The 18,805-nt window shown below is 45.8% G+C and overlaps 1 protein-coding gene across 3 annotated transcripts in view; it reads left to right on the top strand.

Annotated features, from left to right (window-relative positions):
• Positions 1 to 18,805, top strand: part of FSTL3 (follistatin like 3) — a 266,554-nt gene that overhangs the window by 231,089 nt on the left and 16,660 nt on the right. For 2 of the 3 annotated variants that reach the window (XM_075352821.1, XM_075352840.1), the window contains exon 4: positions 9,318 to 9,545. In XM_075352821.1, coding sequence (XP_075208936.1) covers positions 9,318 to 9,545 — 228 coding nt within the window. The remainder of the gene's footprint in view (positions 1 to 9,317; positions 9,546 to 18,805) is intronic. The other variant, XM_075352831.1, reaches the window with a different exon arrangement.

Below are 18,805 nucleotides of genomic sequence, written 5' to 3'. Positions count from 1 at the left end.
TCCTGTTTGCAACTAGGGCCCAAGTGCTGCCACTGATGGGGTGGGTGTGTGTGGGGCCCAATTTTTGGAAAAAAGGGAGACTCCGCTTGGAGTAACCCTTGCTTACATTGTTTTTAAAAGAAGCCAAGATGAACAGAGCTGGGATCAGGAAAGACTTTGCTACCTACCCCGTTGTCATCCTGGGGACGGTTAATTATGGCGTATTTTTGAATGTGCTTGATGCAAATCAAAACATCCTGTTTGCAACTAGGGCCCAAGTGCTGCCACTGATGGGGTGGGTGTCTGTGTGGCCCAATTTTTGGAAAAAAGGGAGACTCCGCTTGGAGTAACCCTTGCTTACATTGTTTTTAAAAGAAGCCAAGATGAACAGAGCTGGGATCAGGAAAGACTTTGCTACCTACCCCGGTGTCATCCTGGGGACGGTTAATTATGGCGTATTTTTGAATGTGCTTGATGCAAATCTAGCTGTGAAGTGTACAACTGGGGCACAAGTGCTGCCACTGAAGGGGTGGGTGTGTGTGGGGCCCAATTTTTGGAAAAAAGGGAGACTCCGCTTGGAGTCACCTTGCGGTGTTTTACATGACTTTAGAAGGGCGTGCCATGCCTATATCTGTGTGTCCTCCTCTTTTTCCTTGTCCAGCTGTTTTGTTTTCGCATGAGTATATGTCCTTGTCACTTTTCCATGTGTTGTGAGTTGTTTGTCACCTTTTGGACACCTTTGAGGGTGTTTTCTAGGTGTTTTTCTGTGTTTGTGATTGCCTGCCATTGTTTCCTATGCAGTTCGAGTTCGGTTCGTCGAACGTTCGACGAACCGAACTCGAACGGGAGCTCCGTTCGGCGAACCGACCTCGAGCCGAACCGGGACCGGTTCGCTCATCTCTAGTCTTAAATACACCGTAGAAACATAAAATTAGGAATTATTTTACAATATAAGGGGTTTTTTTTAAAAAAATTTTTATGCAATTGTCATTTTTGATGCTTATTTAAGGCCATTGTGAAAAGTAGATCCAGCAGTAATAAAGGAATGTATTTTTCTTTGCAAAAAAAATGTTGCAGCCAGATAGTATTTTGAAGTCACTAAGAAAATGTACTACAAATAGAGATGAGCGAACCGGTCGCGGTTCGGCTCGAGTTCGGTTCGCCGAACGGAGGTCTTGTTCGAGTTCGGTTCGGCGAACGTTCGACGAACCACTTGAACCGCATAGGAAACAATGGCAGGCAATCAAAAACACATAAAAACACCTAGAAAACACCCTCAAAGGTGTCCAAAAGGTGACAAACAACTTACAACACAACACAAGCACATGGGAAAGTGACAAGGACATATACTCATGCGAAAACAAAAGAGCAGGACAAGGAAAAAGAGGAGACACAGATATAGGCATGGCACGCCCTTTTAAAATCATGTAAAACACTGCAAGGTGACTCCAAGCGGAGTCTCCCTTTTTTCCAAAAATTGGGCCCCACACACACCCACCCCTTCAGTGGCAGCACTTGTGCCCCAGTTGTACACTTCACAGCTAGATTTGCATCAATCACATTCAAAAATACGCCATACTTAACCGTCTCCAGGATGACACCGGGGTAGGTAGCAAAGTCTTTCCTGATCCCAGCTCTGTGCATCTTGGATCATTTTTAAAAACAATGTAAGCAAGGGTTACTCCAAGCGGAGTCTCCCTTTTTTCCAAAAATTGGGCTCCACACACACCCACCCCTTCAGTGGCAGCACTTGTGCCCCAGTTGTACACTTCACAGCTAGATTTGCATCAAGCACATTCAAAAATACGCCATACTTAACCGTCCCCAGGATGACACCGGGGTAGGTAGCAAAGTCTTTCCTGATCCCAGCTCTGTGCATCTTGGATCATTTTTAAAAACAATGTAAGCAAGGGTTACTCCAAGAAGAGTCTCCCTTTTTTCAAAAAATTGGGCCACACAGACACCCCATCAGTGGCAGCACTTGTGCCCTAGTTGTATACTTCACAGCTAGATTTGCATCAAGCACATTCAAAATACACAAGCATTTACTCTCCCCAGGATGACACAGGGGTAGTAAATTCCTTGTGGATCCATGACTTGTTCATTTTGATGAACGTTAGTCTGTCCACATTGTCACTGGACAGACGTGTGCGCTTATCTGTCAGCACACACCCAGAAGCACTGAAGACACGTTCAGAAACAACGCTGGCAGCTGGATACGACAAAATCTCCAAGGCGTAAGTGGAGAGCTCTGGCCATTTTTCAAGATTTGAAGCCCAAAATGAGCAAGGCTCCATTTGCAAAGTAATGGCATCGATGTTCATTTGGAGATACTCCCGTGTCATCCTCTCCAGCCGTTGACTATGTGTCAGACTTGTTGTCTCTGGTGGCCTTGCAAAGGAGGGTCTAAAAAAATTATGAAAAGATTCAATAAAATTGCTTGTTACCAGCACCAGATACGGTGCTACTGGTACGTGTAGACTGTTGAAGATGACGAGACCGTCCCATGTTTGTCAAGTTACAACTGGGAGATTCACTCCCTGCACCTGCACGGTTGTTTGGTGGAAAAGCCGAGCTAAGATCGAGTAACAGCTTCTGCTGATATTTCTGCATACGTGCGTCCCTTTCTATGGCTGGAATTATGTCACAAAATTTGGACTTGTACCGGGGATCTAATAGTGTGGCAAGCCAGTAGTCATCATCACTTCTAATTTTGACAATACGAGGGTAATGTTGGAGGTAGTGCAGCAAGAAGGCACTCATGTGTCTTGCACAGCCATGCGGACCAAGTCCACGCTGTGTTTGTGGCATAGAGGTGCTAACCGTTCTTTCTTCCTCTGACATCTCCCCCCAACCTCTTTCAACTGAAATTTGACCAAGGTCTCCCTCATCCTCTGAGTCTTCCATGTCCATGGACAGTTCGTCCTCCATTTCTTCATGTTCTCCTGCACCTTCCTCAACATTTCGCCTGCTACCATGCGCCCTTGTTGATCCCTGTCCCCCATGGTCCCATGCCTGCCGCGTTGGTGATGATGAACGTCTGGACCTTGGTGATGTTGTTGTGTCTTGCGCATCTGAATCCTCCTGTAGTTCCTCCCTTTCCTGTTGTCCCACCCCCTGACTCCGAATAGTGTTTAGCATGTGCTCCAGCATGTAATTGACTGGAATTGTCATGCTGATAATGGCATTGTCAGCGCTAAACATATTCGTCGCCATGTCGAAACTGTGCAGAAGGGTGCATAGGTCCTTGATCTGAGACCACTCCATCAGGGTGATCTTCCCCACCTCTGTATCTCGTTGGCCCAGGCTATACATATTGCACCAGGGCTCGGTGGTGCTGCCACAGTCGCTGTAACATGTGGAGAGTCGAATTCCAGCGTGTCGCCACATCGCATTTCAGGCGATGAACCGGCAGGCCGAAAGACGTCTGGAGCGATGCAAGTCGCTCAGCAGCGGTGGTTGAACGGCGGAAGTGAGCAGACAGTTTTCGTGCCCTGTTCAGAAGGCCATCTAGGCCGGGATAGTGTGTTAAAAATTGCTGGACAACAAGGTTCAACACGTGAGCCATACAAGGCACATGTGTCACCTTGCCCAGGCGAAGGGCCGCACCCAGGTTTGCAGCATTGTCGCACACGGCCTTACCAGGCTGCAGGTTGAGTGGAGACAACCATTGATTAAACTCAGTCTCCAGAGCTGCCCACAACTCAGCCGCTGTGTGACTCCTATTTCCAAGACATGTCAAGCTAAAGACCGCCTGATGCCGTTGCGCTCTGCTGCCAGCATAGTAATGAGGGGTGCGTGATTCCTTCTGCGCAGTGAGAACGCTGGTGGCCTGACCAGGCAGGCTTGGGGCGGAGATGGAGGACCCAGATGAGGTGGAGGAGGCAGAAGCAGTGGCGGAACTTGGACAGTTCAGACAGAGGATTGACACACAAGTCGTGGGGACGGCAAGACTTGTGCAGCAGACCCTTCACCATCTATCACCATAGTTACCCAGTGCCCAGTCAGCGGCATGTAACGTCCCTGTCCATGCTTACTGGTCCAAGTATCGGTGGTGAAATGCACCCGTTCACACACAGAGTTTCTCAAAGAAGCGGTGATGTTGTGTGCGACATGCTGGTGTAGCGCGGGCACACCTTTCTTAGAGAAGTAGTAGCGACTGGGCATCTGGTACTGGGGCACAGCGACAGACATAAGGTCTCTAAAATCCTGTGTGTCCACCAGGCGGAAAGGCAGCATTTCGGTAGCCAAGAGCTTACAGAGGGATAAAGTCAACCTCTTAGCTTTGTCATGGGTCGCAGGAAATGGCCTTTTATTTGTCCACATCTGAGGGACAGAGATCTGGCTGCTGTGTGTAGACGGTGTTCAGTAGGGTGTCCCTGGAAAAATGCAGGTTTGTGAGGAAAGTGCAGGCGTAGACATGATGTTGCCTTCATCCAACGTTGGTGCTATCGATGTCTGAGAGAGCTGTACACACGCACTTGTTTCCCCTTCCAAACCAACTGACGACCTACCAAGCAAACTGCCTGTTGCGGTTACAGTTTTGGAAGTTGTGCGTGGAAAACCAGGTGCTACAGCTGTCCCCACAGTCCTAGAAGATGAAGAGCGCGTGGATGCACTGGAAGGGGCAGGCGGTGGATGGTTCGCTCCGCTAGGCCGCATTGCAGCACAGTGAGCTTCCCACTGGGACATATGATATTTATTTATGTGACGATTCATGGAAGAAGTTGTCAAACTGCTGAGGTTTTGCCCTCTACTAACAGAATCACGACAAATTTTACAGATCACATAATTTGGGCGATCTTTTGCTATGTCAAAAAAGGACCAGGCTAGGCAAGGCTTAGAGGGCATGAGACCTGCTGATCCACCCCGACTAGTGCTCAGAGGCACAGTGGTGCCTGAGGATGCAGTTGTAGACGTGCTACCAGTACTCCGACTCTGTCCAGGAAGGCGCAAGGTAACTTCGTCGTCAGTTGCATCCTCCTCCACCATCTCTGTTGACCTCCTCGAGGGCCTGACTGTGGGATGACAGTAGGTGGGATCTAGAACTTCCTCATCAATTGTTGTGTTTGCACTCCCCTCACCCTAAGACCGAGCCTCTTCTTGCCCTGACCGAATATTTAAGTTGTCATCCCAATCTGGTATCTGCGTCTCATCGTCATCAGTATGTTCCTCATTGTCTATAACAACAGGTGTTTCAGTTTGTGAATAAGGGTCAACATTATGCTCAGAAACTTGGTCATCACGGCCTGAATCTGAGTCACAAAGGTTCTGGGCATCACTGCAGACCATTTCCTGGTCTGTACTCACTGTAGCTTGGGAGCAGACCTCTGATTCCCAGGCTATAGTGTGACTGAACAGCTCTGCAGACTCAGCCATCTCAGTTCCACCATACTGTGTAGGGCCGATGGAGACTTCAGAGCTGGGAGAAAGGAAGTGTGATTGGGATGACAACTCAGAGGACTGGTGTTTTTTGGATGCGGTAGTTAAGGTGGAGGAGAGGGCACTTGTTGGACCACTTGAGATCCATTCAAGCATTTTCTTATTTTGGCCATCATCTACCTTTGTTCCAGTTGTTTGTGTCCGTAAAAAAGGGAGCACATCGGATTGTCCACGGTAAGTAGTAGACATCTTACTTTTGCTGGAAGATGGTCTATCTTCAGCAGATGTTAATGGAGCTTTGCTACCTTCCCCACGGACAAACCCTTTTTTTCCTTTTCCAACACGCCTCTTCCCCTTTCCACCAGCATCTGTCATTTTGCCACTCATTTTGATTGCGACAAGATTGTGCACTTAAAATGTGGTAGTAAAAATTGAGAGGTGGTGTAGATTGCAGCGGTGGTCTATCTTTATTAACAGCAGAATAAACAACAATAACTATCCCTGACAATGTAACTACGGCCCTTAAATTGGCAGCATGGTTTGCTAGTATAATGGCTTAGTAACAATGAGTTTGAGTGTGCAATGCAGAGGTGCTGCACATAGGTTTGCACCTGTGGGACACTAATGGAAGTCCAACAGCCACTTTTAGGATGCCACTACGTTTACTCAGTGTTTGCTAGTATAATGGCTTTGTAACAATGCGTTTGAGTGTGCAATGCAGAGGTGCTGCACATAGGTTTGCACCAGTGGGACACTAATGGAAGTCCAACAGCCACTTTTAGGATGCCACTAAGTTTACTCAGTGTTTGCCATTATAATGGCTTAGTAACAATGAGTTTGAGTGTGCAATGCAGAGGTGCTGCACATAGGTTTGCACCAGTGAGACACTAATGGAAGTCCAACAGCCACTTTTAGGATGCCACTAAGTTTACTCAGTGTTTGCTAGTATAATGGCTTAGTAACAATGAGTTTGAGTGTGCAATGCAGTGGTGCTGCAAATAGCTTTGCACCAGTGGGACACTAATGGAAGTCCAACAGTCACTTTTAGGATGCCACTAAGTTTACTCAGTGTTTGCTAGTATAATGGCTTAGTAACAATGAGTTTGAGTGTGCAATGCAGAGGTGCTGCACATAGGTTTGCACCAGTGGGACACTAATGGAAGTCCACCAGCCACTTTTAGGATGCCACTAAGTTTACTCAGTGTTTGCTAGTATAATGGCTTAGTAACAATGAGTTTGAGTGTGCAATGCAGAGGTGCTGCACATAGGTTTGCACCAGTGGGACACTAATGGAAGTCCAACAGCCACTTTTAGGATGCCACTAAGTTTACTCAGTGTTTGCTAGTATAATGTCTTAGTAACAATGAGTTTGAGTGTGCAATGCAGAGGTACTGTACATGGGTTTGCACCAGTGGGACACTAATGGAAGTCCAACAGCCACTTTTAGGATGCCACTAAGTTTATTCAGTGTTTGATAGTATAATGGCTTAGTAACAATGAGTTTGAGTGTGCAATGCAGAGGTGCTGCACATAGGTTTGCACCAGTGGGACACTAATGGAAGTCCACCAGCCACTTTTAGGATGCCACTAAGTTTACTCAGTGTTTGCTAGTATAATGGCTTAGTAACAATGAGTTTGAGTGTGCAATGCAGAGGTGCTGCACATTGGTTTGCACCAGTGGGACACTAATGGAAGTCCAACAGCCACTTTTAGGATGCCACTAAGTTTACTCAGTGTTTGCTAGTATAATGGCTTAGTAACAATGAGTTTGAGTGTGCAATGCAGAGGTGCTGCACATAGGTTTGCACCAGTGGGACACTAATGGAAGTCCAACAGCCACTTTTAGGATGCCACTAAGTTTACTCAGTGTTTGCTAGTATAATGGCTTAGTAACAATGAGTTTGAGTGTGCAATGCAGAGGTGCTGCACATAGGTTTGCACCAGTGGGACACTAATGGAAGTCCAACAGCCACTTTTAGGATGCCACTAAGTTTACTCAGTGTTTGCTAGTATAATGGCTTAGTAACAATGAGTTTGAGTGTGCAATGCAGAGGTGCTGCACATAGGTTTGCACCAGTGGGACACTAATGGAAGTCCAACAGCCACTTTTAGGATGCCACTAAGTTTACTCAGTGTATGCTAGTATAATGGCTTAGTAACAATGAGTTTGAGTGTGCAAAGGGCAGGAGGGTACAGTGGCAGGGTTGTGGGTCTGGGTAGAGGAAAGGAAGCCTCCCTTTCTATCCCTCCTAATGGGGAAATGCAGCGAGGAAATCCCTGACCTTAGCTACACAGACGCTGTCATCTTGTGTAGCTGTTAAAATCTGTTTTCACGGACCTGACTGTCACCTATGGCTCTGACCCTGCCGGTATTAGCCCTTACAAGGACTAATAGAAACTTCTATCCCTATTCTGTATAGCGCTGTGTATAGAGCGTACACAGCAGTATCGGAGACAGGAGCTACGCCAGCGGTGACTGACACCAAGACACAGAAGGCAGATAATGGCGTGCTGGAGGAAAATGTCCGTTTTTATAATGCATGGACATGTGACATGGACATCCTATCACACATGCCGTTGCTTCTCTGGCTAAAAGTCCACTTAGCTGTGTGTGTGTCTGGGATTGGCTGACATGCTGGCCCGCCCCACTACACGCGCGCACTATTACAGCGGAAAGCCAGCTAGTAATTAGCTTGTCTTTTTGCTGCTAGAACCGTTCTCGAACATATCTAGAACTATCGAGCTTTAGCAAAAAGCTCAAGTTCTAGTTCGATCTAGAACAGCCCCCAAAATCACTCTAGCCGCGAACTGGAGAACCTCGAACCGCGACCCGCGCTCAACTCTAACTACAAACTAATTTTTTGTGACGTTTTTTCACCTTTTTAGACGAGTGTTTTTGTTTTACAATATGCAGCATTTTTTTAGCATTTGCCCATAGGCATGAATAAAATCCATGTATGAATCAGAAAAGCCATAAAAATGGGAAAAATACTTGTAAAAGTACATCCAATTGCATGCCATTTTTTTTATTATGATGAATAAAATAACGCTGCAAAAAATGTATGAAAGAAGTTATATTAAGAAAGTTTTGGTGTAATGTTAAATTGTATTTTCTGTATTTGTTACGAGCCAAATTATCAATGGGCCTGTGTTCCATCTTTAAACTAAATTATGGCAAACATTCAACTGGTTTTATGGAGACTATAGCATTTACTATAGCAGAGGTGATTGTTAGGAAAAATATCTCATTAAACAAAAAAAATGATCATTTACAGGATTTTCAACATTTTAACCAGCTGGCTTGTATTGTAAAAGGAAAGAAACATGTTCTTGTCTTTGGGCAAGTTTCTTAGATATGTTAAGTTGATTGAATTAAACTTTATTCAATCAGTAAAATAAGAGTTTAAAAAAAAATATATATTTTTTTCTCTTCTTTCTTGTGTTTTCTTGGAAAGTGAAAAGAAAGAAACACATTTTGTATTCTTAAGAAAAGCAACAGAAATCAGTGTAAACACTTGGCAGCAGGAGAAGGAACAGTCCGTCCGTTCAAACACATGTCTTACATCTCCCTAACTCCTCCGACTTAAAGAAACACTAATAGCATTCATTCACAGCGTAGGGAAGAAGGTTATTTAATATGGCTGTTGCATGGAATTGTGTAATGAGCTCCACCTCCAATGCTGGGAGGTCCAGGAAATAAAGCAATATTCCAGGCAAGTAGACCTACAAAAAAGATACTAGATATATTGATTTAAAAAGGAAATACCAGTAATATGGTGAAAAAAACAATCATTTATGAGGTTCTCTAATTTATCTGGACACACTATACCACACATTATTTATCTGGATGCTGTGTAAATCAATTACTTTGTATAAAACAGTTTATACAATATCATACTTTACAATGTCATGCATGTGTTATTAATGTAAAGTTTGTCATTGTTATATACCCTCAGAGTCATGTTTGAATGTGGTTTGCCCAGGGACTCATTCATGTGTTGTGGACCAGACAGGAAGTGCCCATTGTGTCATGTGTAGCACTTCTCCATGCCCAATTCCTCTTGCATCTGACTATATGCTGTGTGGGAACAACAATGTCACCTATCCTTCAGCCTGTCATCTCAGAAGAGCCACTTGCTTCTTGGGAAGATCTATAGGAGTCCGTCATGCAGGCAACTGTGCAGGTATCTAAACCTTTTTTTTAATATCTACACTTCCCTGTTTATTGATAATACTGATCATTGATTCTGTGTACACATAATATTTTGTATGTTTAGGCAATATTCTGTAAATATCTGTAAATGCAGAACAAAGAGAATATGTTTATAATTGTCCAGTTAAAAAAAAGTTGAATGAGATGATAGCAGCACTCAATAGGGAATGTTTCTGAGGCTTGGGTAATTAATAGGGATGAGCGAATACCATATTATTCGCTCCGCCGAATATCTGACGAATACCTTGCAGCTATTCGAGTATTCACGAATATTCGGCCCCCAATGTAAGTCTACGGGAAAACAGAATAATTTTATGTTGGACCCGTCGGTGAGCTGTGGTGACTGAGGAAGAGGCTGAAATGGATGGGAAAAGGCAGAAACAGTATGGGCACAGCCTACAGAAGGTGCCTCACTGCATTTCTTCCCCCTCCAGATTCATGCAAGATGACAGATGCACACTAACGCGCCGCCCGCATTCACCCTCTTCCTCTGATTTCTGTCGCATGTGCCATGACACATGCGACAGAAAACTCCTCCTCGGGTCCAGCTAAGTCACCACCCATACCCCCATGGTGTCTCCCGGTGGTCCCCTGCTGCTTTTACCTTTTTGCAGCGCTGATCCCCTCCTCCTTCACAATGAACGCTCTGAGCAGCAGCAGAGCGCGGCTGTCAGCTCGGCTTTCTGTGTTCCATGAGAACGGCTGTGGAGCTGCACTTAATGCACATACTCTGCTGCTGTGACCCGGGGAGGGTACGTGAAGTTTCTTTGCACCCACACTCCTCACATGGAGGGTCTGCACTTCTAGAAAAAGGGGGACACGTTCCCTCAGTGTGCCCCCCATATTCTAGAAGGTCCAGAGTCGTCGTGGGACTTCCAAAAAGGATTACATGAGGTTATTTTTCTTCTTTACAATAAATTGGTGAAAGAGGGAATGTTTTGGAGAGTGTTTTTTCAAATATTTTTTTTTTTGTCGTCTATTTTTTTTTTCTACTTTTATCACTGACAGTTGGTAATGCCGGGTATCTGATAGACGCCATGACATTACCAACTGCTGGGCTTGATGTCAGGTGACATTATACATCTGGTATCAAGCACATTTATTACCCTGTTTGCCATCGCATCAGGGCAACGGGATGAGCTGGGGCGAAGCGCCAGGATTGGCGCATCTAATGGATGCGCCACTTCTGGGGTGACTGCGGCCTGCTATTTTTAGGCTGGGAAGGGCCAATAACTATGGACCTTCCCACCCTGAGAATACCAGACCACAGCTGTCCGCTTTACCTTGGCTGGTGAACCAATTTGGGGGGAACCCAATTTTTTGTTTTTATTTATTTAAAAATAATTATAATAAAAGAGCCTGGGGCCCTCCAAATTGGATCTCCAACCAAGGTAAAGCTGCCAGCTGTGGTCTACAGGCTGCAGCCATCTGCTTTACCCTAGCTGGCTATCAAAAATGGGGGGACCCCACGTCGCTTTTTTTTTTTTAATTATTTATTTTTTTGGCTTAATACAAGGCTAGGCACCCTTTAGTGCCACATGAAAGTCACTAAAGAGTGCCAGCTTAGAATATGCAGGGAGGTGGGACATTATATGTGTTTGACATTGGTCTGCCTGTCTATTGGTACTTTGCACGCTGCAACATCGCTAGCCGATGATAGCGTTGCCGAGCGCGATAGTACCCACCCCGTCGCACATGCGATTTCTTGTGATAGCTGCTGTAGCGAACATTATCGCTGCCCTGCGACGCCGCTCTGGCCGGCGACCCGCCTCCTTCCTAAAGGGGCAGGTCGTGCGGCATCAGAGCGATGTCACACGGCAGGTGGCCAATAAAAGCGGAGGGGCGGAGATGAGCGGGATGTAAACATCCCGCCCACCTTCTCCCTTCCGCATTGCCGGTGGACGGCTGCAGGAACGACAAACAACATCGTACCTGCGGACGCACCGACATTATGAAAATGAACGACGTGACACAATCACTGATTTTTGACTGTTTCACGCTCGTTCATCTTCTCTCCTAGGCTTTACACGTTGCGATGTCGTTACCGGCGCCGGATGTGCGTCACTTTCGATTTGACCCCGTCGATATCGCAGTAGCGATGTCGCAACGTTCAAAGTACCCCTTACAGTTGGTAGTCGTGGTGCTGGAAGAGGCTGTATTGATGTGGAGGGTCAGTAAACACAAAGTCTTTTGTTAACGAACTTGCTAAATGGCCGGTCACCTTTGGTGGGTGTCTACGGGTCCCACACCTAGATGTACAGCCAGGGGCCCTTCCTTCCACACTCTCTATCTGTCTCTTTCTTGTCTGGACAAGTCCGTTTGAATGGCCTCCGGATGGGGTCCCTCTCCCGGCATCGGCGGGCTACAACCTTGTCCCGGTCGCCTCAGGTTCCCCTGCGACCGGATCTCCGTCGCCTGTGGCCCTCACTGCCACCTAGTCCGGTAGTCCAGGGCTCCAACCCCGGCTAACCACTTTTCCGGGGCGCTCCAAGCTTCCCCTGTCAGCTCTACACTGACTACAGCACAACTGAAACCTGACTCCTCTCTCTCCTTTCTTAGCTCCTCTCGCCCCCTCCCTTTTTCCTGGGGAGGGGGTGAGCAGGACCTGATTGGCTGGTGTACATCTGTGTGGGGATTGTGTAGCTGCCAGGGAGAATTAACTCTTTCTGTGACTACCTGGTTTTGCCAGGGTGTCACATATCCATTATCTATCTATCTGTCTATCTATGCATTTATCTATCTGTCTATCTATCTTTATATCCATTATCTATCCATTATCTATCTATCCCTCTATCTATCTCTCTATCTATCTATCTATTTATCCATTATCTATCTATCCCTCTATCTATCCATTATCTATCTATCCCTCTATCTATCCCTCTATCTTTCCCTCTATCTATCCCTCTATCTATCTATCCATTATCTATCTATTTATCTATCCATTATCTATCTCTCTATCCCTCTATCTATCCATTATCTATCCATCTATCTATCTATCTAGCCATCAATCTATCCCTCTATCTATATTTCTATCTATCTCTCTATCTATCTATCCCCCTATCTATCTATCCGATAGATAGATAGATAGATAGATAATGGATAGATGGATAGATAGATAGAGGGATAGATAGATGGATGGATAGAGGGATAGATAGATAGATAGATAGAGGGATAGATAAAGGGATAGATAGAGGGATAGATAGAGAGATAGACAGGTAGATAGATAGATAGATAGATAGATAGATAGATAGAAGGATAGATAGAGGGCTAGAGAGATGGATAGATAGATTATGGATAAATAGCTGGATAGATAAATAGATAGATAGAGGGATAGATAGAGGGATAAATGTTTGAATAGATAGATAATGGATAAATAGATGTATAGATAGATAGATAGATAGATAATGGATAGATAGATAGTGGATAGATAGATAGATAATAGATGGATAGATGGATAGATAGATGGATAGATAGATGGATGGATGGATAGATAGATGGATGGATGGATGGATGGATAGATAGATAATGGATAGATAGATAATGGATAGATAGATAATGGATAGATGGATAGATAATGGATAGCTAGAGGGATAAAGAGATAGATACATAATGGATAGATAGAGGGATAGAGAGATAGATAGATAATGGATAGATAGATAGATATAGGGATAGATAGATAATGGATAGATGGATAGATAAATAGATAGAGGGATAGATAGATAAATAGATAGATAATGTATAGATAGAGTGATAGAGAGATAGATAATGCATAGATAGAAGGATAATGGATAGATAGATAATGGATAGATAGATAATGGATAGATAGATAGAGGGATAGATAATTGATAGAGGGATAGATGGATGGATAGATAGATAATAGATAATGGATAGATAGATAGATAATGGATAGATAGATGGATAGATGGATAGATAGATAGACAGATGGATAGATAGACAGATAGATAGATGAATAGATAGAGGGATAGATAGATGATATTACAGCTCTTATTACAGTTCTTGCGATCGGTAATGTGTTGCCGTCACTGTGAGAAATGACCTGGAGTTTCCTCTGCAGCATCGTTCACGGAATGAGGCTGCATTGAGCCCTCGCTCACAGACGTTGCCAAGTGTGGATTACGCCGGACCTGGATATTTGGGGGGTTAATAAAATAGTGACAGAGGGGCTTTTTGGTGTTTTATTTCAAATAAAGAATTTTTCGGTGTGTATTTACTTTCACTATAGATTAGTGATGGCGTGTCATAGACGCTGCCATTACTAATCTTGGACTTAGTGGCAGCGATGCGCTGCCATTAACTCCTTATTGCCCTAATGGCCACCACATCACGGCAATCAGGAAGGGCCGGTGACACGCCGGGACTGTCACATCTAATGGATGCAACATTCTCAGGGCAGCAGCGGGCTGATATTCTCAGCTGCGGGAGGGGGAGCCGTAACCATGGCCCTCGCCCTCCCCAGCCTGAGAATACCGGCCCGCTGCTGTGTGCTTACCTCGGCTGGGTATCATTTGGGGGAGGACTGCACGTCGTTGTTTTACATTATTTATTTATTTTACTACACATAAAAACCCACCCACCGGCAGCTGTGATTGGTTGCAGTAAGACAGCTGTCACTCAGCGTGGGGGCGTGTCTGACTGCAACCAATCATAGGCGCCGGTGGGCGAGGGAAGCAGGGAATACGAGATGGATTAATGTGCCCACCACAGTGTGACAGCCGTGCAGCACCGGGCCCATGATCGGTGAGTAAGAAAAAGAGAGGGACTGACCATAATGGCCGCTGGCTTATATAGCCCCTATGACGCTGTGCGGCTAAGCCAATCACAGTAACACCACAACAAAGATGGCTGCGGTGTTACTGTGAGGGCAAGCAACATCAGATGTGTTCATTGGCTGGAAAAAGGCGCCAGGAAGTTCAGAAATGAAAATGAAAGTATCGGAGCGATTACCATATTAGCCGTCGGATAGCGAATACCTCAAATACCCCATTATCCGTCGGATACCGAATAGTGGCGAATACATTCGCTCATCCCTAGTAATTAAAGAAGTTGTCCAGTTACCAAAACTGATTTTTTTTCCTCATAAATCTTGCTAATATGTGCCTCTCCACACATCTATTATGTTATTTCAGCAATATTACCTCTTATTGTGCTCTAGCAGCACATCCTCATTTCTGGCTCCAGCTCTGACAGGGTTAAGCTCTCTCCTGAGTTCCTGGGATCAGTTACTACAACTCCCATAATTCTAAGGACTGTATCTAACACACCCACTCAGCTCTCCACCCAAAGACTCCTCCCTGCCTCTTCCCAGTGTGGATGCACTGAGAGCAATCACAATAGAGACAGCAGAAGCTCCCAGCTCTGCACAACCAGGGGAAGAAAGCGGCTATCTTCTGCTTGTTCTCATATAGAGTCTGTGTGTACAGAAATTATAATTAGACTGCTTTTACACATCAGTTTTTTTGGCATCAGGCACAATCCAGTGTAAAAACTGATGCAATGCATCAGGCGAAAAATCGGATCAGTTGCATCAGTTTTTTCCATCAGTTTCTTCGGTTTTTGGACAGACCTCTTGTGCTACTGAGCATGCTCAGTAGAAAAAAACGGAATCAGTCGCTGTAATGCATTGTCTGCCGCTTTACGACGGCTCCAGCGCCCATAGGCTTTCATTGTACATGACGCCGGATCCGGCGCTGTCCGTTTTTTTGCCGCTTCCAAAAAATGTTGCATGCTGCGTCCTTTCCGGCAGCTGGGCACATAAATTTCGCTGGATCCGTGCACAACGGATGCAACACAAGGGCATCAGGCACAATCCGGTGCTAATACAATTCAATGCAGAAAAAAACGGATCCGGCTTTATCCGTTTTTCGCCGGATTGTGCCTGATGGCAAAAAATTGATGTATGAAAGCAGCCTTAGCCGGCGCCACATGTGAAAAAAATAAATAATTGGATAAAAAAAAATGATGGGGTCATGAGATTGCTTTTTCCCCTCTTGCCTAGTCTCTGTTTGTTGTCCGTATCATCCGTGTGGCATGCATTTTGCAGGCTACTTTCACATCAGTGTTTTTTTGCCTGTAGGCAAAAAAAACGCAAACCACATACGGATCCTAAGGATTAAATGTGCAGCGTATGCAACCGCAATTGTTATTTTACTGGATCCTTCTGCAGCGGGACACTGAATTTATCGGCCAGCACTGGAGTCAAGTGACTCCTGATCTCACAGCCTGCACACGCTGCGATGGATACAGGTTAACAGTAGTCACTGCCTGTTGCCGATCACATGTGACTGTGTTTGGGCTTTGTGGGCAGGAGTTCAACTGAGTTCAGATCAGCTGACTCCAGTGTTGGCCGATTACTTGTTCTGTACGCTGCATCCATCGCAGCGTGTGCGGGCTGGAGTTCAGCTGAGTTCAGATTAGCTGACTCCAGTGCCGGACTGAACTCAGCTGACCTCAGAGCCCGCACACGCTGCGATGGATACAGAGAGACAGGGGGACATAGAACAAGTAATTGGCCGACACTGGAGTCATCTGATTACTTGTTCTGGTGGCTGTGTGGTCAGGAGTAGGGATGAGTGAGCAGCAAAATGCTCTGGCACACGATGGGCAAAGCCCATGTCGATTTTTTTTTTAAAAATTAATTTAAAAAAAACAAAAAACAAACACAGAACCCTAACCCTAGGGTTAGGGGTAAAAAAAAAATGCGCAGGCTCCCGCTGCATTTTCTATTGCTAAGGGTAACCTAAGCAGTTACTGGCTGCTAACCCTCACTGTTTGGTGTTACCTTCATTGGCAATGGAAAATCCAGGGAAGACCTTTTTTAACGTTTTTTGCCTAAAAACTAAAAAAATGACGTGGGCTTCGCCATGTTTTTTGCATGCCAGCCAGGTACAGCAGGCAGGTACGGGCTGCCCCCAACCTCCAGCTGCCTATTTGTACCCTGCTGGGAACAAAAAATATAGGGAAGCCCTTTTTTTAAATTATTTCATGAATTTCGTGAAATAATTTAAAAAAAAAATGACGTGGGCTTCACCCATATTTTGTGTCCAGCCAGGTACAACTAGGCAGCTGGGGATTGGAATCCCAGCACAGGGTGGCCCAAGCTTTCTGCCCCCCCGCTGAAAATTGCAGTCCACAGCTGCCCCAAAAAATGGCGCTTTCATCGAAGCGCCATCTTCTGGTGCTGTATCCAACTCTTCCAGTGGACCTGGTGCCAGGTGGAACACTGGGTAATAAGGGGTTAATACCAGCTTTCTTTAACCAGCTGGTATAAAGCCCGAGATTCTTAATGTCAGGCCAAGTTTGACTTGGCCATTAACAATCTCCAATAAAGGGTTAAAAAAAAGACACCACAAAGAGAAAAAATACTTTATTAGAAATTAATACACAGACATATTAGGGACTCCATCTTTATTACTCCCTCTCACCCCTCCACAATAGAGATTTCTGTACTGACAGAGAGAGAGAGAGAGAAAAACAGAGAGAAAAAGAGAGGGAAAGAGAGAGAAAAAAGAGAGATAAAAGAGAGAGAGCGAAAAAAGAGAGAGAGGGAAGAGAGAGAGGGGAGAGAGGGAAGAGAGAAAGGGAAGAGAGAGAGGGAAGAGAGAGAGAAGGAAGAGAGAGAGAAGGAAGAGAGAGAGAGAGAGGGGGAAGAGAGAGAGAAGGGGAAGAGAGAGAGAGAGGGAAGAGATAGAGGGAAGAAAGGTGCTCTGTTACATGCTGTGATGCATGTTACCACCTTGCTCCACTCTGTGACTTGTTGTGCAGGTGACAGTGGAGAAAGTTGGTCCCATGCAGCACAAGTCACAGTGTGCAGTAACTTGGTACCATGCAGCACGACAGGTGACAGAGCAGAGCAAGCTGGTGACATGCTCTGCTCTGACACATGCGGTGCTGTCAGAGCTGGTCAGTCTCTTGCTGTGTCCTGTAGTGCTGGTGGGAGTATATGATTACACCGCCCGCTCTCCTTACATCGGAGCAGAGCAGGCGGGTGGATAGTATGATCAGATATGTGACAGGGTGGGTTTCAGCTGAAGAAAAACCCCCTGTACTCCACACTGGCACCCCGTGCCTCACCAATCTGCCGGACGCTAAGCCCTCTTCACCACTCCACACTGGCGTCCCGTACCATCCTCCGGATCCTCTCCTCGATGCTGGGCTGTGACGTGCGGTATTTACCGCCCACAGCCCAGTCAATTATTGTGAGTGGAGCCAGCATCCCCTGACGTAACGTCCAGTCTCAGAGCCTGGAACTTGACGTGACGTCAGAGCATACTAGCGACCACATCACCAGGGGGTCATGTTGTAACGAGGCGAGCAGCTCTGACTGTGTTGTGACTGAAAAAGACATGGAGACTGACATTACACAGGATGGTGCTGCCACCTTGTGGACAAGTGCTGAAATTGCTCGAGGGGCGGACGCTGTAAAATCTGATCCCCTCCCACAGGCACTGGTTGTACAGGAAAAAAAGTGCGGGAAAAAAGACACTGAGCTACTGGAGCTGTACCTGAACAGACCTGCCTCGGACTGCCCTCATCGCTGACGTATGAGGGATTGCCAGAACTGCTGCAGATGTGATCCTGGACTCAAGGGACCTCCGGACCGTCTCCTTCCTCCATTCCAAGAGACTGTAAGCTAGTCCTCTGGTGAGAGGGCTGAAGATTTCCCCATCTCTGCTCCTTGGAGTCGCCGTCGTTTACCCGGAGTCCAGGCCTGCTACGTGGGAGCCCTCCCTCCTTGTGTTTTGGACTGGTAATATAACCCATAGGGCAAGTCAGGGACAGAATTCTTGTTTATCATTGCTGTTTTTTTGTGTTCTGTGCCGTGTGTCCGAAGTTAGAGACCCGTATAGCAAACTCTGATTATGTGTGCTGCTAAGCCAGCTGCGTGTGTTATTGAAATGTTTACCAGTAAAGAAATGTACCCTTGCATAAAATCTGAGCGTGGGGATTTTGTTGGCGCAGATTATGGGAACTCAGCCGTGGTCAGACCTGCGGCCACTTCATCTGGCGTAGTCGGCAGGATCTGTGACCAGCAAAATCCCCTCCCGGTGGTAGCTTATAGTCAGACAGCTCCTCCGGCGTCTATTGTAAATCAAGTGAGAAAGTTTAATGGACGGAATTACCCTGTACCTGAATGGGCGGAACAACTTAGGATAGTGGGGGAAATGTATAATGTTGATCCTAAGACCTTAGCAGAAATGGCTATGCTGACGC

Source organism: Anomaloglossus baeobatrachus, chromosome 1, assembly GCF_048569485.1.
Source record: "Anomaloglossus baeobatrachus isolate aAnoBae1 chromosome 1, aAnoBae1.hap1, whole genome shotgun sequence".
Taxonomy (NCBI): Eukaryota; Metazoa; Chordata; class Amphibia; order Anura; family Aromobatidae; genus Anomaloglossus; species Anomaloglossus baeobatrachus.
This window is presented reverse-complemented; position numbering and strand designations above follow the sequence as displayed.